Source organism: Dipodomys spectabilis, unplaced genomic scaffold (genome assembly GCF_019054845.1).
Source record: "Dipodomys spectabilis isolate Male_0828 unplaced genomic scaffold, ASM1905484v1 ptg000273l, whole genome shotgun sequence".
NCBI classification, from domain to species: domain Eukaryota; kingdom Metazoa; phylum Chordata; class Mammalia; order Rodentia; family Heteromyidae; genus Dipodomys; species Dipodomys spectabilis.
In genome coordinates, this window is record NW_024870950.1 from 9,675,759 (window position 1) to 9,697,283 (window position 21,525).

At 45.5% G+C, this 21,525-nt stretch overlaps 1 protein-coding gene across 1 annotated transcript; it reads right to left on the reverse strand.

The window, feature by feature from the left end:
- Positions 1–684: 684 nt before the first annotated feature.
- On the reverse strand, positions 685–17,666 carry Ces4a (carboxylesterase 4A). The gene is made up of 14 exons (XM_042700897.1): positions 17,594–17,666; positions 13,276–13,477; positions 11,261–11,402; positions 11,038–11,171; positions 10,755–10,908; positions 8,463–8,567; positions 8,280–8,384; positions 8,131–8,169; positions 7,218–7,358; positions 6,603–6,683; positions 5,832–5,985; positions 3,631–3,762; positions 3,152–3,224; positions 685–956 (listed from the first exon to the last, which is right to left on the reverse strand). Exons 1-14 carry the CDS (start codon positions 17,649–17,651, stop codon positions 767–769), a joined length of 1,710 nt encoding a protein of 569 aa, XP_042556831.1. The 5' UTR covers positions 17,652–17,666; the 3' UTR covers positions 685–766.
- Positions 17,667–21,525: the final 3,859 nt, after the last annotated feature.

Sequence of the window (21,525 nt, forward strand, 5' to 3'; positions counted from 1 at the left end):
CAAATAAAACCCTTGGGACAGGCTAGGAGGGGCCCAGGTAGGGTTGCAGGCAGGCAAGAGAATGAGGAATGAGGATGCAGGACTAAGACCTAAATGGATGGACAGTGAATGTGGCCTGTGGCTGTCCTGATGTTGGAGGTGAGGGACTGCATTGGAGATAATGAAGAGACAAGCCAAGTGTTTGCTGTACCTGCCCTTGACTGTGGCTCAGCAAAGCACAGTTCAGGTAGGAGCAAGCAGCGACACTCTACTCCCCCAATTGGGCTCCAATTAAGACACCATCCACTTCTTTCAAGCCATTATATAGAGAAATTATGGGTTCAGTCACCATGTCTTTATTGAGGACCATCCCTGTGTTCAGGCTTTGGAGGGACCATGGGGTAAATGAGTATGGGTCAGGGAGAAGATCTTAAACTGTCAGAGCTTTGCCGTTTCTTAGAGCCTCAAGGCCAAATGGGAACAGGCATGAGGTTGAACAGGATAGATGGTAAATGATGAGCAGGTGCAATGAAACAGTGGCAGTCTGAGTAGACTTCCCATAAGAAGGTAATGGAAAGGCTTGGCCTAATCTAATACAGATGGAGATATAGGGATAGCATGGAATGTCAGGGTGACATAGTGCTAGTGCACGGTTTCAACAGACTCAAGCTATGGCATGGAAGCAAAGAGAGAGGTTCTGCAGGTTCTAGATTGGCTAGGCAGGACTCTTGTCCCCAGATGTGTCCATGGTCAGTATCCCTGAGGCCTGGAGGGTGGGACAAGCTTTTCAGCTTCCTCTTGCTTTGCCTTTCTCAGAGATGTTTGTATGCCTCTCAGGATGAAGGTGTATCCTCTCCCAGAAGGCCATTTTCTTCTCCTTCAGCTTCATACCAACTTTTATAGTAAAATCCAGCTGCAGGTACTTTTCATCTTCATCAAAGCGGGGCCAATAGGGCAGCTTTCCATCATTAGGGTTCCTGCTCCCGAGAGGGTCAAACAGGGAGAATTCATTTCACAACATTCCACACTGCCCCTTCCTCTCACCCCTCATTTACTTTCCCCTTGGAGATTGAGGTCCAAGAAGGCATTGTGGAAATATTTAGGCAGATCTTTAAGAAATGGCAGGAAAGCCAGGCATAGTTGTATAATGAGGCTGAGGCAGGAGAATCATGAATTCTAGTCCAGCCTGGTTTACATAGTGGGGAAAGGAGAGAAGGAAGGAAGGAAAGGAGAGATAAGAAAGTGGTGTTGGAGGTTGGGGTGTGTGTGGGGGTGGCGGGCGGGAGAAGAGGATTCCAAGAAGAGGGAATAGCATATGCAATTTTTTGTTTTTGTTTTTGTGCTGGTACTGGGGCTTGTACTCAGGGCCAAGGCACTCTCCCTTAGATGTTTTTACTCAAGGCTAGCACTCTACCACTTGAGCTATACCTCCACTTGTAGATTTTTGGTGGTTAATTGGAGATAAAAGTGCCACACTTGGCTGGGAATGTGACTTGGTGGTAGAGTGCTTGCCAAGCATGCATAAAGCCATGTGTTCAATTCTTCAGCACCACATAAACAGAAAAGGCCAGAAGTGGCACTGTGGCTCAAGTGGTAGAGTGCTAGCCTTGAGCAAAAAGAAGCACAGGGACAATACAGGGTTAGGTAAAAGCAGGGTGTGTGTGTGTGTGTGTGTGTGTGTGTGTGTGTGTGTGTGTGTGTGTGTGTGTGTGTGTGTGTGTGTTATAGAATAGAAAGATGGAACCATTTTAGTTTTCTACACATGGATGCCCAGTTTTTCCAAGACCAATTATTGAAGAGACTATTTTTTCCACTATATATCTTTAGCTTTCTTATCAAATATCAGATAGCTGTAAAAGTATATGTGTTTATTTTTGGGTTTTCTAGTCTGTTCCACTGATCTTTGAGTCTACTTTTGTGCCAATACCACGCTGTTTTTGTTATTATAATTCTGTAGTAGAGCTTGAGGTCTGGAATTGTGATACCATCCACATTGCTTTTTTTTTTTTCCTTAGAATTGCTATAGTTTTCGAGGTCTTTTGTTGTTCTTATGAATTTTTGGATTTTTTTTTTCTATCTCAGTAAGGAATGTCATCGGGATTTTGATGGGAAGAATATTAAATTGTAGGTCATTTTTGACAGTATGGCCCTTTTCACACTATTAAATTTATGTATCCATGAACATGGAAGGTCTTTCCATTCCTTATGTTGTCTTTGATTTCTTTCTTCAAGTTTTTATAGTTTTGCTATAAAGATCTTTTACTTCTTGGTTAGGTGTATTCTCAGATATTTTATTTTTTTCTGAGGCTATTGCAAATGAGTTGTTTTTCTGATTTCCCTCTTTGCTTGTACATTGTTGGTATACAGAAAGGCTACTGATTTTTGTGGGTTCATTTGTATCCTGATACTTTGCCAAAGTTACTGATCAGCTTTAGGGGCTTGGGGATGGAGTCTTTTGGGTCCTTTAGTATAAAATATAAGTAGATGTAAGATATATTTAGATACAAGATTGATGGGGATAGTTTTAACTTTTTTCCCTATGGAGAATGTAAAGATTCTGAAGCGCCTTTTGTGCCAGTGATGCCAGGCTGAGACTAGGACTTCATTCAGAGGTTACAGGAGCCACAAAGTTTGTTTTTTTTTTTTTAAGCATAAGACTGACTTGGTCAGATAATATTTCAGAAAGATCCCTCCAGTGTCACAGAGGATGGAGAAGAAAAGGTGGGAGAAGGGAAATATTCATAAAGTAGCCAAAGCTCAGTTCAGGTGTCACCTTTACCTGAAGCCTCCTTTGCTACCTAGCTGGTGTCATCTAAGACCCAGTCTTCTCATATTGCCTGATTTTTTTTTTTTTTTGCTAACATTTTATTTTCATAGGGTGAGCTGGGGAAGGATGGAGCACATATCACTGACATCTTTAAGTGTCAGTTCCAGTACTAAGGCATGGCACACAAGGGAGCATCAGTAAGTGACTGTTGCATACTTGAGTGAAGAAAGAGTATGGGTTATGGGACAGAGAGGGACACATTCTAGAGACACTTAGGATCTCATGGCTGGAAAAGGTACTCTGGACAAACTGACTGTTCAGTTTCTGTGGGATACCAGGGTCAAATACCAAGCAGCTGTCCTTTAGGTCCTGCTCTGCTCAGATGTGTCAGGGGGACAGACTCACCCTGTGCGGGCAAAATTGGCCCAGTATTTCATCATCCGGAGGCTAAGTGCTCTCTCTTCACTTGTAGATCGGCCTGGTGACAGAACAGGGTATGGCATTTAGGTCGGAACAGGGATGCTGACCTTCAACTCTGCAGAAGACTTCCATTTAAGACTGCATCTCAGCCCAGTGCCAGTGGCTCATGCCACTCAGGAGGCTGAGATCTGAGGATTGGGGTTTGAAGTCAGCCCAGGCAGGAATGTCTGTGAGACTCTTACCTCCCAAAAGCTGAAAATGGAGCTGTGGCTCAAGTGGTAGAGTGCTAACAGCATTGAATGAGAAAGCAGGCCTCCAGTCCAAGTCCCAGGACCAGCTCACACACACACAAAAAATGCATCTTAGACTAGGGACTGGCTCATTGGCTCCCTTGGACACCAAAGTGAGGGAAAGGACTAGAGGAGATGGACCCCATCAGGGAGTGTCAGGTAATGTATTAGTACCTTTGGAGAAGGGACCTCCAAAGATGAAGTGGATCTCGTCCCCATGGTCTGCTCCATCCTTAAGAGGTTTGATAACTACTCTTGAGGGAACTTTGCGCTCGAATTCATACAGGTAAACAGGGAAGCCAGCATCTGTGAATAGGGATATGGAAGAAGGATGCAGGAAAAGCCCAATCTGTCCTTCCCATCCTCCACACGTTCCACCCACCTGCATCAAACCAAAGAACAAGCGTCAGCTTCAGAATCAAGGGCACTGATTTGAATTCTGCCTGCCTTCTTTATCACTCCTTAGTTCTGTGACCCTGGGCAAGTCACTCAACCACTCTGAGCTGCAGAAATACCTAATTTGCAGGATTATGGCAAGAAATGAAAGCTTTCCTCTCCTCTCTTTTGAACTTTTCTTTTTTTGCTTTGGTTTTTATGCTGGTACTGGGGCTTGAACTCAGGACCTGGGTGTAGTCCCTTAGCTTTTTTGCTCAAGGCTGGTGCTCTATGAATTGAGTCATACTTCACTTCCAGCTTTTTGCTGGTTAATTAGAGATAAGCATCTCACACACTTTCCTACCCAGACTGGCTTTGAACTGCAATACCCAGAACTCAGCTTCCTGAGTTGTAGATTACAGATGTGAGCCACTGGCATGCAGTTGAACTTTCCATTTTTGGTCTAGCATTTAAAGGTCCTTAGCACCTGCCCTCTCCAGTCCTCCTTTGACCTCCTACCAACATGCTCCTAGACCTCGGTCAGTTTGGCAGGATTTTCTGACCGTTGCCCCTATGTCTGTCTCTCAGTCAGGAAACTGCCGCCCTAGCTTTCTCCTCTAGGTTGACTGAGATTTTTGCTCTTGTTCTTAAGGAATTGCCCCCCCTCTTTTCCTCTTGCATGATTGATGGCTCAGTGCCTCCTCTTTTTTGTTTTAAATTTTTTTTCCAGTCCTGGGGCTTGAACTCAGAGCCTGGGTACTGTCCTTGAGCTTCAAGTGGTAGAGCTCTACCACTTGAGCAACAACACCACTTCTGGCTTTTTCTGTTTATGTGGTACTGAGGAATCAAACCCAGGGCTTCATGCATGCTAAGCAAACACTTTGCTACTAAGCCACATTCCCAGCCCTTGATTTTTTTTATTTTTTGGGTCCAGTTGTGGGGCTTGAACTCTGGGCCTGGGCACTGTCCCTCAGCTCTTCAGCTCAAGGCTAGCGCTCTACCACTTGGGCCACAGCACCACTTCTGGCTTTTTTTTTCTTTTTGCTTATGTTGTGCTGAGGAATCAAACCCAGGGCCTCAGGCATGCAAGGCAAGCACTCTACCACTGAGCCACCTTCCCAGCCCTTGATTTTTTTTAGTATATAATTTTGTTATTATTAAAGTGTTGTACAGAGGAGTTAGCATCTCACAATTCAGGTAATGTGTATATTTCTCTTGGTTTTGATTTTTTTTTTTTTTTTTTTGGTCGGTCATTGGGGCTGAACTCTGGGCCTGGGCACTGTCCCTCAGCTCTTCAGCACAAGGCTAGCACTCTACCACTTGAGCTTCAGTGCCACTTCCAGCTTTTTTTCTGCTTATGTGGTACTGAGGAATCGAACCCAGGGCCTCATGCATGCAAAGCAAACACTCTACCACTGAGCCCACATCCCAGCCCCTTGGTTTTGATTTTTTTTTTTTTTGGTCGGTCGTGGGGCTTGAACTCTGGGCTTGGGCGCTGTCCCTGCGCTCTTCAGCTCAAGGCGAAAATTCTACTGCTTGAGCCACAGCGCCACTTCCGGTTTTCTAGTGGTTTATTGGAGATAAGAGTCTCACGGACTTTGCTGCCCGAGCTGGTTTTGAACCGTGATCCTCAGATCTCAGCCTCCGGAGTAGCTAGGATTACAGGCGTGAGCCACCAACTCCTGGCTGTTCTGACTGACTCTTACCCGTATTTTTGCTTCATGAGAACTATCTCCCATGACTCCGATTTTTTTGAGACAGGGTCTCCCTCTTGTGACTCACCTTCCTAAGTGCTGGGATTACAAGCATGAATCACTACTCTGGGCTTTTACTACCTCCTCTGTCATATTTTGGAATTCTACACCAGCCAGTCCAGAAGTACAGAGATGGTTGGGGAGTGATTAGTAAGTCTTGCTGGAAAGTGGTCCAGCAGGCAAGCAGAACAGCAAGAGAGTGAAGCAGAGCAGTGGTTCATTCTTGCGGGGAGGGGTCCCTCATACCCCGGTGGTAGCGGGCAGTTCTCACTGTTGAATCCATGAAGGTGGCATCTCCAGCTAAGTCTATCACGTGGCTTCTTGTCATCTTCCAGTCTTCTTTAGACATGTTACTCAGGTACTCATCCATCACGAGTGGAATCTGTTCCTTAGTGATATTCTAGGCCAGCAGACCAGACCCACCCTGAGCTCTCTCATGCCAGCTGGGCCAGATGTGGGGATAGCAGTTCCTTGGACTCAGCCTCACACCTCTCCCCACCCAGGAGTTTTGGGAAAGGAGACCATCCCAGAAAGGTCTCTGGCTTTTGCTTTGTTTTGTTTTGTTTTTGTCAGCTGTGGGGCTTGTACTCAGGGCTTGGGCACTGTCCCTGAGCTTTTTTGCTCAAGGCTAGTGCTCTACCACTTTGAGCCATAGCTGTACTTTCTGTTTTCTGCTTATTAATTGGAGATAAGAGTCTCACAGACTTTTCTTGCTTGGGCTGGCTTTGAACCCCAATCCTCAGATCTCAGCTTCCTGAGTAGCTAGGGATTACAGGTGTGAGCCACTAACTCCTGGCTGCTTTGACTGACTCTTTCCCTTGTTTTTGCTTCATGAGAACAATCTCCCATGACTCCGAGGATGGCTTGGAGACCTTGCCCATCAGCCACCCAGCTCCTTTGGGGCCCTCCAAGAAAGATACTATCTTTAGCTCTTGCAAAGAACAGTTACTAGATTAATAAACAGGGTAAGAGGTCAGTCCTATTCAACTGAGCCCCCCTACCAGCCAGGCCACTCACCAACATGGTGCTGGTCTTCTCGAATACCTTGATGAGAGCATCTCTTCTCATTACATGCTTTTGTAGTGGAAACTTCATTATCTGCTCAAAGACAAGATCCTGAGTGTGGCTAGGCCTGAAGGTTTACCCATATAAATGGAGATCTTTCAGATAGAGTTCATGGATGCAGGAAAGGCCTGTGACCTTTCCCTGCCCTTCTGTTCCCTTTTATCACTGCCACCTGGTCCAGAGGAGAAGAATGGAATGGTAGTGGGGGTGGTGGGGGTCATACTGAGCAGGGACGTCCTCCCTGGAGTGAAGAGGGCTCCAAGATTTGTAGTTACCTGGAGGCTTAGGGATAGACATCATAACCCATCTAAAATATGACTTGGGGATTTGGAACTCTCAAACTCCCAAGAGGCCATACTTCTCCCTGTCTCTCCCCGCCCTGCCGCCCTCCCCCCCCCCTCCCCACCCAACCATTCCTAGCTAGCTCTCCTGAAACAGAGAACCCAGGAGATTCTTAAGTACTTGTGTGTCCTCAGAGCAGCTACGGTGATCTGACAGGTACTCAATACTGCCCAATAGAAACTCTATGCTACCTCACTATGGTAGCTACCCTTCCCTGTCACTTACATAAGGCAAGACCCATTCAAACTCATGGTTGTTGACACCTAGAAGATAAGGGATAGGTGAAAACTTCCCCAAGGCCAGGAGTGCTGCAGGGTCATCTGGGAGCACCACACCATCCACCACTGGGCTCGGAAACCATATGATCTGCAAGGTCAAGGGTATTTTCAATCAGTTATTCCTCACAGAGTCCCCTTGTCCTTGAATGTTTGGCTCAACAGGTCCTCCCTCTGATGGCTGCATTAGCCTAGACTCTTGGGCAAAAATAATTCACCTTTGAGAAGGTGAATGTGGGAGGGGACCAGGACAGGTAAGAGTCCACTCTTCACACTTGGAATGCTTGCTGTATGTATCCGTGGCCCATTTCATGTCTCTTGACAATTTTTATAAAATGTCACTTCAATGAGGCATGCCTGAACTATATTTATTCTGTTGAAATCTATCCCTCCTCCCACTCCTGACATCCCTTACCATCTCCATTAATTGATGCTCACCACCTTCTAAAGAGATGAATTATTTATTTGTAGAGCTCATTGTCTTTCTCCATTGGAGCATCACTTCCACTAGGGAAGGGATCTTGGCCTAACCAATTTGTTGAGTTATCTTGAGTGGCTTGCACACAGAAGATAGTCAATAAAAACTGAGCTGGGTGCTGGTGACTCATACCTGTAAGTCCTAGCTATTCAGGAAGTTGAGATCTGTGGATTTCAGTCTGAAGCCAGCCTGAGCAGGAAAGTTCTTGAGACTGTTACCTCCAGTTAACCACCAAAGAAAGAGCTTAAGTGAAGCTGTGGCCCAAGTGGTAGAGCACTAGCCTCCTTGAATGAAAAAGCTGAAGGACAGCACCCAGGCCCTGAGTTCAAGCCCAAGTCCTGGCAGAAAAGAACAACAAAAAAATTGCAGAATGTGGCCTGCTTACCTCTTGTGGGTCTTTCTGAGAGTTCATATTTAAGAATTTCTGTCAGGGAGAGAAGAGGATCAGAGAAAGTCTTGTTTATGACATAGGTCCAGTTAAGAAAGGCCTCAGCTAACAGACAGCAGGTCAAGCAACTGGAATGTTTTACATACCATCCTCCTGGCCACACGCCTCATCTTGGCCTCTGATATAGCTCTCAGACACTCAATCATGATCCTTGTGCTGTTGTGGGTGCAGCCAGCATAGTGTGCAACCTTCTGTAGAAAGAAGGGGTACTCAGGGTTGCTCTTATCTTTCCCCTCCTTGCTAAGGCCTGGGGGAGAAGAGATACCCACCTTGGCCACCTTCAGTGGGTCACGAGTGATGAAAACTGAGATCAGTGCTGTACCACTCTGGGAAATGGCTTGGTGGAAGAGACCCCGGGCTAGGGGTGACATCATCTATATGGGTAGGAGCAAGGCACTCATGAGATACAGAAATAGGGCCTCTTGGGATATTCTAAGTGCCAGTCTGTCCATTGCTGAGCAACTTCAGAGGATGATGACCAGCTGGTAGGAAGCAGGAGTGTTGGGCTGGAGTCCAGGAACCTAAAGTCAACATTTTCCTGCAGCTGATCTATGTGGTAGGCCTTAGGGCTCCCAGAGGAAGCTGGGAATTGTGGAAGGGGATCTGTTGGTAGAGGGAAGGAATCTTCTTCTGCTTTATAGTGGTTGAATAGCCCCATTATTCTTACAATCCTGATACTGACATTCTTAGCCTCTCTCAATGTTTGGGGAACAGCCATATTCTGGGCTTGCTATCCTGTTTCTTCATATCTTAGAACTTATAGGCCCCAAACCTACTCTAGCAAACCTTTATCTTTTGGCATCATTCTTCCTCTCTCCACAACCCCCGCCCCCACCAGTCCTAGGGACCTTCTCTACTTCCTCTGTTCACTCTGACATCCCAGTCTTGTCCATTTAGCCTCATGCATTATTGCATTATTGTATTATTCTGCAATCATCCTCTACTCTCCATCCTTCCAGTTTCTGCTTCGGAACTAGCCTCCATAATATCCTTTGGCCTAGCCATTCTCTCAGGAGTTGGTTTGAGTCTGTTCTCAGTTCTTTTTAGCTTAGTCCCATCCATGAGACAGATTGAACTACACCCTCTACGTGTACATCTGCTGGAATCATTTCCTTGCTTAAAATATTGTTCTTGTTCTCCAGTGCATACTGGATAAAGTTGCTTTTTTTTTTTTTTTTTTTTTTGTTGGTCATGGGGCTTGAACTGTGGGCCTGGGTGCTGTCTCTGAGCTCTTCAGCTCAAAGTGAGCACTCTACCACTTGAGCCACAGCGCCACTTTGGGTTTTCTGGTGGTTAATTGGAGATAAGAGTCTCCCAGACTTTCCTGTCCTGGCTGGCTTTGAACTATGATCCTCAGATCTCAGCCTCCTTGTAGCTAGGAATACAGGTGTGAGCCACCGGTGGCCGGCTGCTTCATTAAAAAAAAAAAATGAAATAGTTACACCAAGGAGTTGACATTCAATGAAGTAGTTTATGAATATAATGCATCTTGATCAATGTTACCCCTTTCCTCATTCTTCCCTACTTGTTTCAATTTTTTTTTAGGCCTCAATTTCTTCAGCTGTAGAATGGGGAAAGTATTTATACACAGGGTGCTTAGAAGATTCCCTTTTTTTTTTTTTTTTGCCAGTCCTGTGGCTTGAACTCAGGTCCTGGGCACTGTCTCTGAGCTTCTTTTGCTCAAGCCTATACTCTACCACTTGAGTCCTAGCGCCACTTCTGGCTTTTTCTGTTTATGTGGTACTGAGGAATTGAACCCAGGGCTCCATGCATGCTAGGCAAGCACTCTACCATTAAGCCACCTTCCCAGCCCTTTTAGAAGATTCATGACATACAGAAAGAACTCAGGTATTTGGGTATCATGGTGGCCTCCAAGGCTAGGTAGGATGTAGTACCTGCTAACTTTCTAGGCCATGTGTCCCTCTAGGGTACCTTCTAGGGGTGAGGAATACCTGGCTCTTAGGTGTATAATAAGGCCCATGAAATCATGTGGTCTGGTCCTTCCAAAGCAACCATAGGGGTGACTTGTCCTCACTCCCCCCCCCCCCCCCCCCCCCCCCCCCCCCCCCCCCGCTGCCCTCCAGCAACATAAAGATCAATACATTACAGCCCAAATGGCCCTTAGCAGAAAAAGATTCCCACTCTTCTTACGGATACATAGTCCCTGAAGAGAGTCAGGGCCAAAGCTGGGTCTCTAACCTAGTCCTTGACTCTCAGGTATAGTTTATGGCCCCAGCCATGAACGGTGGGTTCTGCTCAGGGCACAAAGTTCTGGGGAAGGTGGAAAGGGAGGCACCCACTAAGAAGATCTTAAGCCTCTACTTTGCCCTCCTTGGAGCTTAGTTTCATTGTCAGTACTATGCCTAGACCCTGCACCTTTGGCTGTAAAGAACAGTGCCCTTGGCAGGAATGGTAGGTGCCTTGATTGGGGATAGGGTAGGTTTGTGGACAGGAATGTTTATGTACTTGTGGATTTGTACATAGGCTAGTGCAGCTAGGAATTCAGTTGTGGGAACAGGGAGGCCTGTGTCCATGCTGGTCCATCCTGGCATCGTACTCACCAGTGCTGAGATGCACATGGCCCCCGATGACTGGCCAAACAGCGTCACTTTATCCGGGTCTCCACCAAAGGCCTTGATGTTCTCTTGTACCCACCGCAAAACTGCTATCTGGTCCAGCATTGCCCAGTTCCCTCGGGCCTGGCTGTCGCCGGTACTAGGATTCATAGTCAGGGTCCCAAATTTCAACAGTTGGGATACAGAGTGCTCCTGATCCACCCTAGTTCACCCCCTCTGAGACCCAGTTCCAGAGAAACCTTCTCCCCCGGCCCCCAGCCACACCCACCTTAGGTAGCCCAGGATGCCCAGTCTGTTCTGCAGAAGCACTACCACCACTTTTTCACGGACAGCCAGCTGTGAGCCCTCGTAGGTGGAAGCAGCACCCATGATGAAGGCGCCTCCTGGGAACCACACCATCACCTGGGTGAGGGAAGGCTGATGAGTCCTGAGTGGGACCGTGGGGTGTGCAAAGTGGGACGCCACAATTTCATGGAAGACAAAGTACTCACTGGCAGCAGAGGGTCCCCCGGTGTGCGCACTGGTGCATACACGTTCATGTACAGGCAGTCTTCACTGAAGCGCAGCAATTGGTATATTTTCCTCGAGTTTAGGTACATGGAAGTTATCTGTCCCAATGTCTCTTGCGGGCATCTGCAGGCACCGTGTGAATTTGAACGCAGCAATGGCAATGGAGGCAGAGAGAATGGTTTCAGCACAGAGTCCTCAGAGGGTAGATAGAACCCAAAGCAAAATCCAGCCAGGCTCTCTGTGTGCATGAGTGTGTTCCAGGATCCCTCCACCAGCCTTGGGATCCAGGAGAGGGAGGCCGGCAGATAGGCCTTCCCACAATCCATCTCTCTGCTTTATGTCTTGCTCCTGGTTAAGCCTTTGCTAAAGTCTGTCTGGGAAGATTTTCTGCTCTTATTGGTGACTGTTGAAAAGTTGAAACCTGGGTGCCTTGGACATTCCCCTGTCTCTCATGCTCATTCTCCCCTAAAGTCTCCTCAATAGCTCTAGAACATGTCCCTTTCCTTCTGTTGCCCATGAATGTGCAGGTGACTGCTTGCCTCCCACCTCCAAGGCTCCATCTAGCCTTTTGCCCTGCCCAAGCAAACTCCTTCTCCTAGTTAGGGCCAATTCAAGTGGTTTCTGCTCTGGTTGGCACTTCTCTCTCTCTTTTTCTGGTTGCCCTCCCCTAAGCTCTGTCCACTTGACTATAGTGCTGGTTGGAGTTACTTCATTGGTTGTCCAAGCATTCCCTCAAGTAGCATTGGTTCATCTGGGTTGGCACTCAGCCCAGCACCCAGCACCATATCTTCTTTAGGGGTATTCCCAGATTTGGGCCATCTGGTCACTTTGTTTTTTCTTCCTGCTGGCCCAGCCTGCAGGGTAGATGTTTTTCTAAGGTTGGGGGATAAACTCATTTGATTGTGTGCAGGAAATTCTGATACACTGTTTCACTTCTCCTTTCTGTTGTTCTAGCTAGGCAGGCTTATGCCTCTGGGAGCACCAGTGTATCACCTGCCTCCTTCCTCAGTCTCCAGCACATTTAAATCTACCTTGTCCAAACCTATCCCTTGCTACTCAACTGTCTAGTTTTATTTCCCCAAGATTAAGGTATTCAACTAGTTGTCTTCAGTCCATCCTGCCAAGTCTATCCAAGGTCTCCAGCAGGCTGATCAGTGTAGATTGTCTTTGGTATTTGTTTGACACTTTCTCAATCGCCCACTTCCACGCTCAAATCCAGGGCCTTGGACATGCCCTGGGTAATGCCTCCCAGTTTCCTTCTCTTGACTTCTTGGCAATAGCTAATGTAGGTGTTAGGGTAGTATCTAGTTAACCACACCAGCCTCTCACCAGAAAAGTCAGGGCTCTTACTGCCAAGAACTGGGCTTATGCACAGCTAAGGCTTCTGTTCCCATCCTACCACACTAGTTACTCTTGGCATGGTTAAGTCCTGGAAAGTGGATTACTCAATGTTCTGAATGAACGGTAAATACACTTGTTCTGGATAAACTGTTAAGCTCATTGCTTCAAAGGACAGTCTCAGACTTGCTGCATGACTGAAGCTTGAGCCTGGCTGACTGGGATGGGAAGATATGGGGACTCCAAAAGTGGAACCGAGCCTGTGCTTTCCTTGTCTAGGTTGGAGCTCCCTCCTCAGGGAAGTGCTGGCAGTGCCATGCAGTATTAAGGGGATGGGTTGTGTGTGAGCACTGCTTCTTAGACACATTTAGAAAATTAAGTTCCCCAGCAGGTCCTGGGCACAACAAATGATCACTTCCCTTTTGCTTAGCACTCTCCCATGAGAAGCCAAGAGCAGTGCTCTAAATACTATTTGGTCTAATCAACTTCATTATACAGGTTTGGAAACTGAGGCCCATGAGGATACCCAAGTCTGCCTGCCTGTGATTGTATAGTATGTTCTCAATGAATTGTTCAAAGCACTACCAAGCAGCAAGCACCAGCCCATCACCCTCCTCAAGTCTGCCCACTTCCCAGCTGACCACCCTCTGGCTCTTACGCAGGCGGGTAGGTGGTAGCTCTCCTGATTCCTTTCCAGGGCTCCAACGGCTCAGGAGGAGCAAACCTACGGGCACCCACAGGAGGTTTGGCAAAGGGAACTCCGAGGTAGACATGGATAGGTGTCTTCCCTACATGCATCTGTTTTCCATGGAGGGTCCCATATTTCGTGACCACTATAGGCTTCTTAGTGTGCAAAATGCCTATGAAAAGAATAGAGAAAGGTCACCTTGGCTAAGTCAGTTATCAGTCATAGATGATACTGCTGATTCCCTCCCTCACTCCCTCCTTCCCTTCCTTTTTTTTTTTTTTTTCCAGTCCTGGGGCTTGGACTCAGGGCCTAGGCACTGTCTCTCCCCTCCACCTTTTTCTGTTGGTCCTGGGGCTTGAAATCCAGGCCTGGGCACTATCCCTGAGCTTTTTTTTTGCTCAAACCTAGCTAGTGCTCTACCACTTAAGCACAGAAACATTACTGCTTTTTTGGTGGTTAATTGGAGATAACAGTCTCACAGACTTTTCTACCTGGGCTGACTTTGTACTGAGATCCTCAGCTAGGATTACAGGCATGAGCTACCAGTGCTTGGCTCTGAGCTTCTTTTTGTTTAAATGTAGTGTTCTACCACTTGAGCCACAACTCTACTTCTGGCCCTTTTTTTTTGGTGGTTAATTGGAGATCAGATCACAGATTTTCCTGCCTGGGCTGGCTTCAAACTGTGTTCTCAGCTGCCTGAGTAGCTAGGATTACAGCCACTGGCTCCTGGCAGGGCTTGTTTTTCCTCCTTTGGTTTCCCAAGCACCTGGGTTTATAGGCACATGTCACCATGCCTGACTTGCTATTGAATTTTGGAGCAGCATTTGGAGTTAGTATACATACTTTCTGCTCCTAGCTGTATATAGCACAAAATACCTCCCACACCCTCACATCTCTCTAATATAAGTAATATCTGGCCACAGAAGAGTGACTGAAATGTTAGCACCTTAGACATAGAAGTATTTCAGCAGGGCAAGGGGCCATCTCAAGCCTCCTCCGTGTATGCAGCTCTTTGCAGTTTACAAAGCTCTTTTCCACAGGCTTTACTGGCCTTGAGAATAGCAGAGGAAGGCCCCTAGACCCTAAGAGGGAGCATAGAACACAGCTAGGAGGCTCTGCTATATCATATTATATACTCAAAACCTGATGGAGAAAACTATTCTATACAAATGTAGAAACAGAAGCACAGAAGAGCCAGGCATGATGGCATGTGCTTGTAATCTCAGCATTTGGGAATCAAGGCAGGAGGACTGCAAGTTCAAGGCCAGCCCTTGATAGCTAGACCCTATCACAGAAGCTCAAAGGAGTGGATAACTCACCCAAAGTCACCTGAGAGTCTCAAATCTGCTCTAAACCATGGTGTTTTGTCATTCCCTAGCCTCTATGGGGTTCCTAACCATGTGGTTTTCTAGACCTGTATGAGTCCTTATCCCTTAATCTGCCCCTCAGAGGTAATATGAGGTGCTTATTAAACAATATTTACTCTTACTAGCTGTCATATAGTCTAATAAGAGCCTGGAGTTACAGATGCCACCAGAAAAATTTTAAAAAATTATGGAAGTAGAGGTGTAGCTTAAGTGGTAGAAGGTCAGCCTTGAGCAAAAAAGCCTAGTGACAGTAAAAACTTCTGAGGCTCCCACTACCATCACAAAAAGGGGAAAATTCTGCTAGGTGTTGGTGGCTCACATCTGTAATCCTAGCTCTGAGTATCATGAGACTTTATGGAAGTGGTGCTGTGGCTCAAATGGTATAAAATGTTAGCCTTGAGCAAAATTAAAGGGACAGCATCTAAGTACTGGCACACGTGCACGCACTTGCACATTCACACTCACACACACTCACACACACACACACACACACACACACACATCATGGCCACCAATTCTGATGGACATACAATGAAAAGGGCATTCACATTTACTGTTGGTAGAAGGTGAATTAATACAACACCTTGAGATAGTAATTTACCAAAATGTACAAAGAGTCATTAAATAGTTACCTACTTTCCTTCAGAAATTTCACTTCTGGGTCCTTTTTCCATGAAAATAGAAACATTAAAATAAAGACAATTCTACATCTGAATGATACTGGAAATACATTTATATCTGGTGGCCAAGTAAAGTAATATAACTATTATACATTATAAACTGCCTTCAATAAGAATCTCAGTAATGTGGATCAAGTGGTAAAATGCCATCCACTCAGCCAGCAAGCAAACAAGTGTGAGACCATGAGTTCAAACTCCAGTATGCAAAATAAACAAACAGAAAAACACCCATGTATTTATATTGGCACAAGTAATAGAGGTCAGTATGGTAGTTACTTTGAAGGTATTGATTGCAAAGTGACACATTTTGAGAATGTTTTAGATATTGATCTGAATTGTAGTTATATCTGGGTATAATCTAATATAATTAATAAAATAGTACATTAAAAATACTGTATATATTTTACCCCTCAATAAACTTTTTTTCTTTTTCAGTCATAAAGCTTAGGAGATGTTCCTAAGCTCCTTTAGCTTAACACCAGAACTCTACACTTCTGGATTTTTCTTATTAGATGGAGATAAGAGTGTCACTGACTTTCCTGCCTAGGCTGGCTTTGAACTGTGATCCTCAGAGGTCAGCCTCCTGAATGGCTAAGATTACAGGCCTGAGCCATCAGCACCTGGCATAATAAACTTTGTTGGTGTTGTTGTTGTTGGTTGTGAGGCCTGAACTCTGGGTTTGGGCACTGTCCCTCAGCTCTTCAGCTCAAGGCTAGCGCTCTACCACTTGAGCCATAGCTCTACTTCTGGCTTTTTCTGCTTATGTGGTGCTGAGGAATTGAACCCAGGACCTCATGCATACAAGGCAAGCACTCTTCCACTGAGCCACCTTCCCAGCCCCTCAATAAACTTTTTTTTGAAGCCAGGACTTGTACCTATTTGGCAAGTTCTCTACCACTTGAGCTCTACTCCTCATCTCAACAAACTTTTGTTAATGTGTTATATTATTTTCACATTATAAAGTATAATACTAATTTTTATTGTGTGTGTCAGTACTGGGCCTTGAATTCAGAGCCTGGGCACTGTCCTTAGTTTTTCAGTAAAGATTAGTACTCCACCACTATTAATTGGAGATAACAGTCTCATGGACTTTCTTGCCTAAGCCGGCTTTGAACTGCAGTCCTCAGATCTCAGCCTTCAGAGTAGCTAGGGTTATAAGCTTGGGCCAGTGGCACCCATCTGTAATACCATTTTTTTTTAATTTAGAGAAATGCTTTATTAGTTTCTGTAATCAAACCCATGTAGATAAGACCTTACATATTTAATACAGTGTGTTTACCCCTGTTCAAATGGAAAAAAATTAAGTTTAGCATTTCTAGACCAATATGGCTATTAATTTTTATACAATGCCAACTCAACACGGTCAACTGGGATACTTTTTCCAAAGTTGACAGCACAGCTAAAGTTTCCAAAATTTCAAATTATATATATGCATATATATATTTATATTTATATAAAAAGACCAATAATAGCAGTATGTTATGCATCAATAGCAGCAACAGCTTTTCCAGGTTCTGCAGTCATCTGAACAAAATTAGACATCCAGCACATCCATTAATAAAAAGAAAAATAAAGATAAAAAACAAAACCCAAAAAAATGCGAAGTTCTGTTACTGTTGTGGTACCTGGCACCATTTTTTTTTATTATTATTAACTTCTCAATCATCATCTGGGAAGAAAACATTCTTGAGTAACATCATTAAAAACAGCTCTGATAAAGCACAGTCACTACTACATATCATAAAGCAGGTACAAGGTATTTATATTCACAGAGGGATGATACAGTACTGTCCTATTGTAATACCAATTTTTAAAAGAAAGACAAGCCTGGGTGCCTGTTGGATTATTCTCCACAGTAGCTAGAATGCTTTGGTTTTGGGCAAAAGCATGAGATCATATATAAAAAACATAATTAAAAGTGACGCAAATGGTAGAGAACTTGTCTAGAAAGCATGAGACCCTGTTAAATTCCTGGTACCATCAAAGGGAGAGGGGAAGACTGGGGAGAAAAAAGCAGAGTTCAAGTGCTAAAGAGGTTTATGTAGGAGAGACAGAGGCAGGTCCTGGAAAGCAAGGAATAGACTCTTTTCTTTACAGAGCATCCTTGAGACTCAGAAGAGCCAGTGGACTTGTTCAGACTTCCAGCTGGTAGTAGATGAGTGCCTTGAACTCTGCTCTCCATTTGCCCACACCTTGTCTATGTGTCTTTGTTGCACTGTCAGGAAGGGTTGATGGTCTTACCTTGGGCTGTCTGTAGAGCCAGAAAGATGGTTAGGCTCAAATCTAGAATCCATCTCATGTTCTGGCCAGCTTCTGTCACAGGTCGGGGTGATGTCAGCACCTAGAGGGTTAGACAGTGGCAGTGACTGTTGTGTTCTTCTTTTATCTTCTCAGCTCCTGTCAGCAGGTATTAGGGCTGGAGGAGTTAGGCCCACATCCTGACCAGCCCACAGCCATGTCTCTGCCTTGGGGCGACAGGTCTTTGCCTTGGAGTCACAGCTCAAAGGAAAGAGTTTTGGCTCTTCAACCTAACTAACCTGCCTATAATCCCTGCCCGGTTCACTTGAAGATGGCTTAAAGTTTGATAAATGCAAATCAAACTCTGAGCACACAGTAGGAACAGAATGCCCACTTCCTTGGCCCCTCAGCCCCAGGTTTCCTCTCTGTGGACTTCCTTGCCCCCTCTGCTTTGTTGAGCCTCTGCCACAGGCCTCCCTGCCCTGATTCAACCATTGAGAAAACAAGTCCGGTGAGAGTGTAAAGGCCTGAGTTCAAGTTCTGGTACCAGTATACACACACACACACACACACACACACACCCCACTTAGAGAAAACCTTAGTAGGCCAGGTGATGGTGGTTTATGCCTATAAGCCTAGCAATTCAGGAAGCTGAGATCTGAGGATCTCAGCTCAAAGCCAGCCCAGGCAGTAAAGTCCCTGTGAGACTCTTATCTCCAATTAACCACCAGAAAACTGGAAGTGTCGCTGTGGCTCAAGTGGTAGAGCGCTCACCTTGAGCTGAAGAGCTCAGAGACAGCGCCCAGGCCCAGAGTTCGAGCCCTCTGACCGACCAAAACAACAACAACAACAACAAAAACCTTAGTATTCCTCCATTTTTCAAATGTAATCTGTTGCTCTGAAGTTGCCCTCCTGAAGTCACTTTGGGTTCCTGGAAGGACAGGACCATAATATCTGTGATCTATAATATCTTATGACAAGGGACTGAAACTACTGTCCTTCCCAAGGAAAGGATTTGCAGAGCCTCACAGGACAGATACCCTCCTCCCCACCCAAGTCACCCAACTGAGGACAGTCACTTGTAATGATGAGACTGCACCCTGTACGCACCTGTGGGAAGCAGGTTGTCAGATTGTCACCCTCAAGAGATGGCCATAACTTCTCTAGAAGTTCTCACAAAACCAGAACTAAGAGAGTCATTGGGCTGGCCATGCTTTGCCTAGGACTGTTTAATGATATATACTTATCATCTTTTTTTTTTTTTTTTGGGTCCAGTCGTGGGGACTGAACTCTGGGCCTGGGCGCTGTCCCTCAGCTCTTCAGCTAAAGTCTAGCGCTCTACCACTTGAGCCACAGTGCCACTTCTGGCTTTTTTCTTTTTGCTTATGTGGTGCTGAGGAATTGAACCCAGGGCCTCAGGCATGCAAGGCAAGCGCTCTACCACTGAGCCACCTTCCCAGCCCCATACTTATCATCTTCTGCTCCAATTCTTCCTTTATTTAAACCTAAAGTTCATGCTTGTACCCTCAACTGGGGCTGAAATGTTTGTGTGTGTGTGTGTGTGTGTGTGTGTGAGTGCTGATATTGGGATTGGACCCAGGGCATCATGCTCTTGCTTAGCTTTTTTCATGCAAGACTGACACTTTACCACTTGAGCAATAGCTCCCCTCCCAGATGTATGTATGTATATGTATTTATTTATCTATGTATGTGCCAGTGTCCCAGGTAAGCCTGATGCTCAGTCATTTGAGCCAAAGTTCTACTTCTGGCTTTTTTGGTGGTTAATTGGAGATAAGAGTCTCATGGACTTTCCTACCCAGGCTGGCCTTGAACCGTGATTCTCAGATTTCAGCTTCTTGAGAAGCTAGAATTATAGGTGTGAGCCACTGGCACTTGGCTGTTTTTATTTTGTGATCATCCTGTTCTTACTGACCCTAGTGTTCAGCTTGGTAGATATGCCAGGTGGATGATCCTCCAAGGCCAGTTCTGTGAGTTCCTAAAAATGTCCTTTACTGCTGGCTGCTGATGGCTTATACCTGTAATCCTAGCAACTCAGAGATCTGAGGATCATGGTTTGAAGCCAGTGTAGGCAAGAAAGTCCGTGAGACTCTTATCTCTACTAAACTACCAAAAAAGCTAGAAGTGGAGTTGTGGCTCCAGTGGTAGAGTGCTAGCCTTAAGCAAAAGAAGATCAGGGACTGTGTCTAGCCCCTGAGCCCAAGCCCCAGGACTGGTACACACACACACACACACACACACACACACACACACACACACACACACACACACAGAGCTTGGGACCTTCTCCCACAGCTCTCATTCCTGTAACTCTTCAGTCCCAAGGAACATGCTGACCATGGTCCAACAAGTTGTTGCCTAGGGCCTGAGATGGGTCCCAAGTGGGTACAGCCACACAGGGAATTCAACAGCATGTTGGGCATGGCCTACTTCACTACCACATGCTGCTCCCCACCCTTGATCACAGGCTAGAGTATCCCCTCAGGTGACGTCGGGTCTGGTTGGGTAGACAGGGGAGGTCCAGTATCACTTCTCCCCACCATTTCATGAGGAAAATACCCACAGTTTGAGTGGAAGGAAATAGCATGATTCACAGTGAGGCAATGCTCTCTCCAAAGAATATCTCCAGCCAGGTGCCAGTGGGTCATACCTGTAATCCTAGCTACTCAGGAAGCTGAAATCTGAGAATCGGGGGGGTTGAAGCCAACCTGGCTAGAAAAGTCCCTGAGACTCTTAACCTCCAAGTAACCAGCAAAAAGCCAGAAGTAGAGGTCTGGCTCAAGTAATAAGAGTGCCTGCCTTGAGCTAAAAAGCTAAGGAAGAGAGGGAAGCCTTAAGCTTAGGCATTGGCACTAGCAAAACAACCAAACCAAACCAACAACAACAACAAAAAACAACAAAGGAGATCTTCCCCTAACTCCTCCTCAGTTCAACCTTCTAAAGCCTCTTCTAGCCTTGAGTGGCCCAGAGGCCCAGGAATTATGCAGATGTTTTTCAGACCATTTTTGAGGAAATCCTCACATACTGATGTGCCTTGGAGACTTTGTGTCCTGTGGGGTCTTGTGTTCTTCCTTTTGTGCCTTGGCCATTGGCAAAGTGTCTTCATCTGATACCAAGCATTTGAATGATGCAATTTCTCATAAACTTATCAAACTATATGAAGCAAGAGCCCTAAAATTGCTTGTATGCTTTGACCCAGAAAGTTGGGGCTGAGAGACTGTCCAAAATATACAAAATGTGTTGACAGACTACATCTCTTAAAGACTTGTTGACACTAGCCTCACCCCCACACAACCAGAGGGGTTGGTGGAAAATGTTCCAGCTACAGAGTACAATGTATTTCAGAGTTGATGTGGTTCTGAGTCAGGCCATCACTTACTAGCTGTGTGACCTTGGGTAAATTACTTAATGTCTCTGAGCTAAAGTTTCCACATCTGTAAAACTCACATACTTCTATAATACTGAAATCCTAGAATTGAAGTAAGGGTTGTGGATTAATGAAAACGAAGCACTTTGAATGCTGTAAGGCCCATAGCTTTAGCTATAGTCAACAGTATAGTCCTCCTTTGGTGGTCAATAAAGATGGTTCTGGAAGGTACCAACAATTTGAGGATGCACAAGTCTCTTATCTAAAATGATAAAGAATCAGCAAATATCATCCACTGTTTTGAATCATCCTTAGGTTTCTTAAATGTTATATAAATAGTTGATATAATGTATTGTCTAGGGAATAATGACCAGAAAAAGCCTGTATATATGTATGTAGTACAGACTTTTTTCTAGTTCTATGGCTTGAACTCATGGCCTGGGTGCTGTCCCTGAGTTTCTTTGGCTCAACGCTTGTGCTCTACGACTTGGTGTTGGTGGTCATGGGCTTGAATCCAGGGCCTCTGAGATGTTCCTGAGCTGTTTCACTC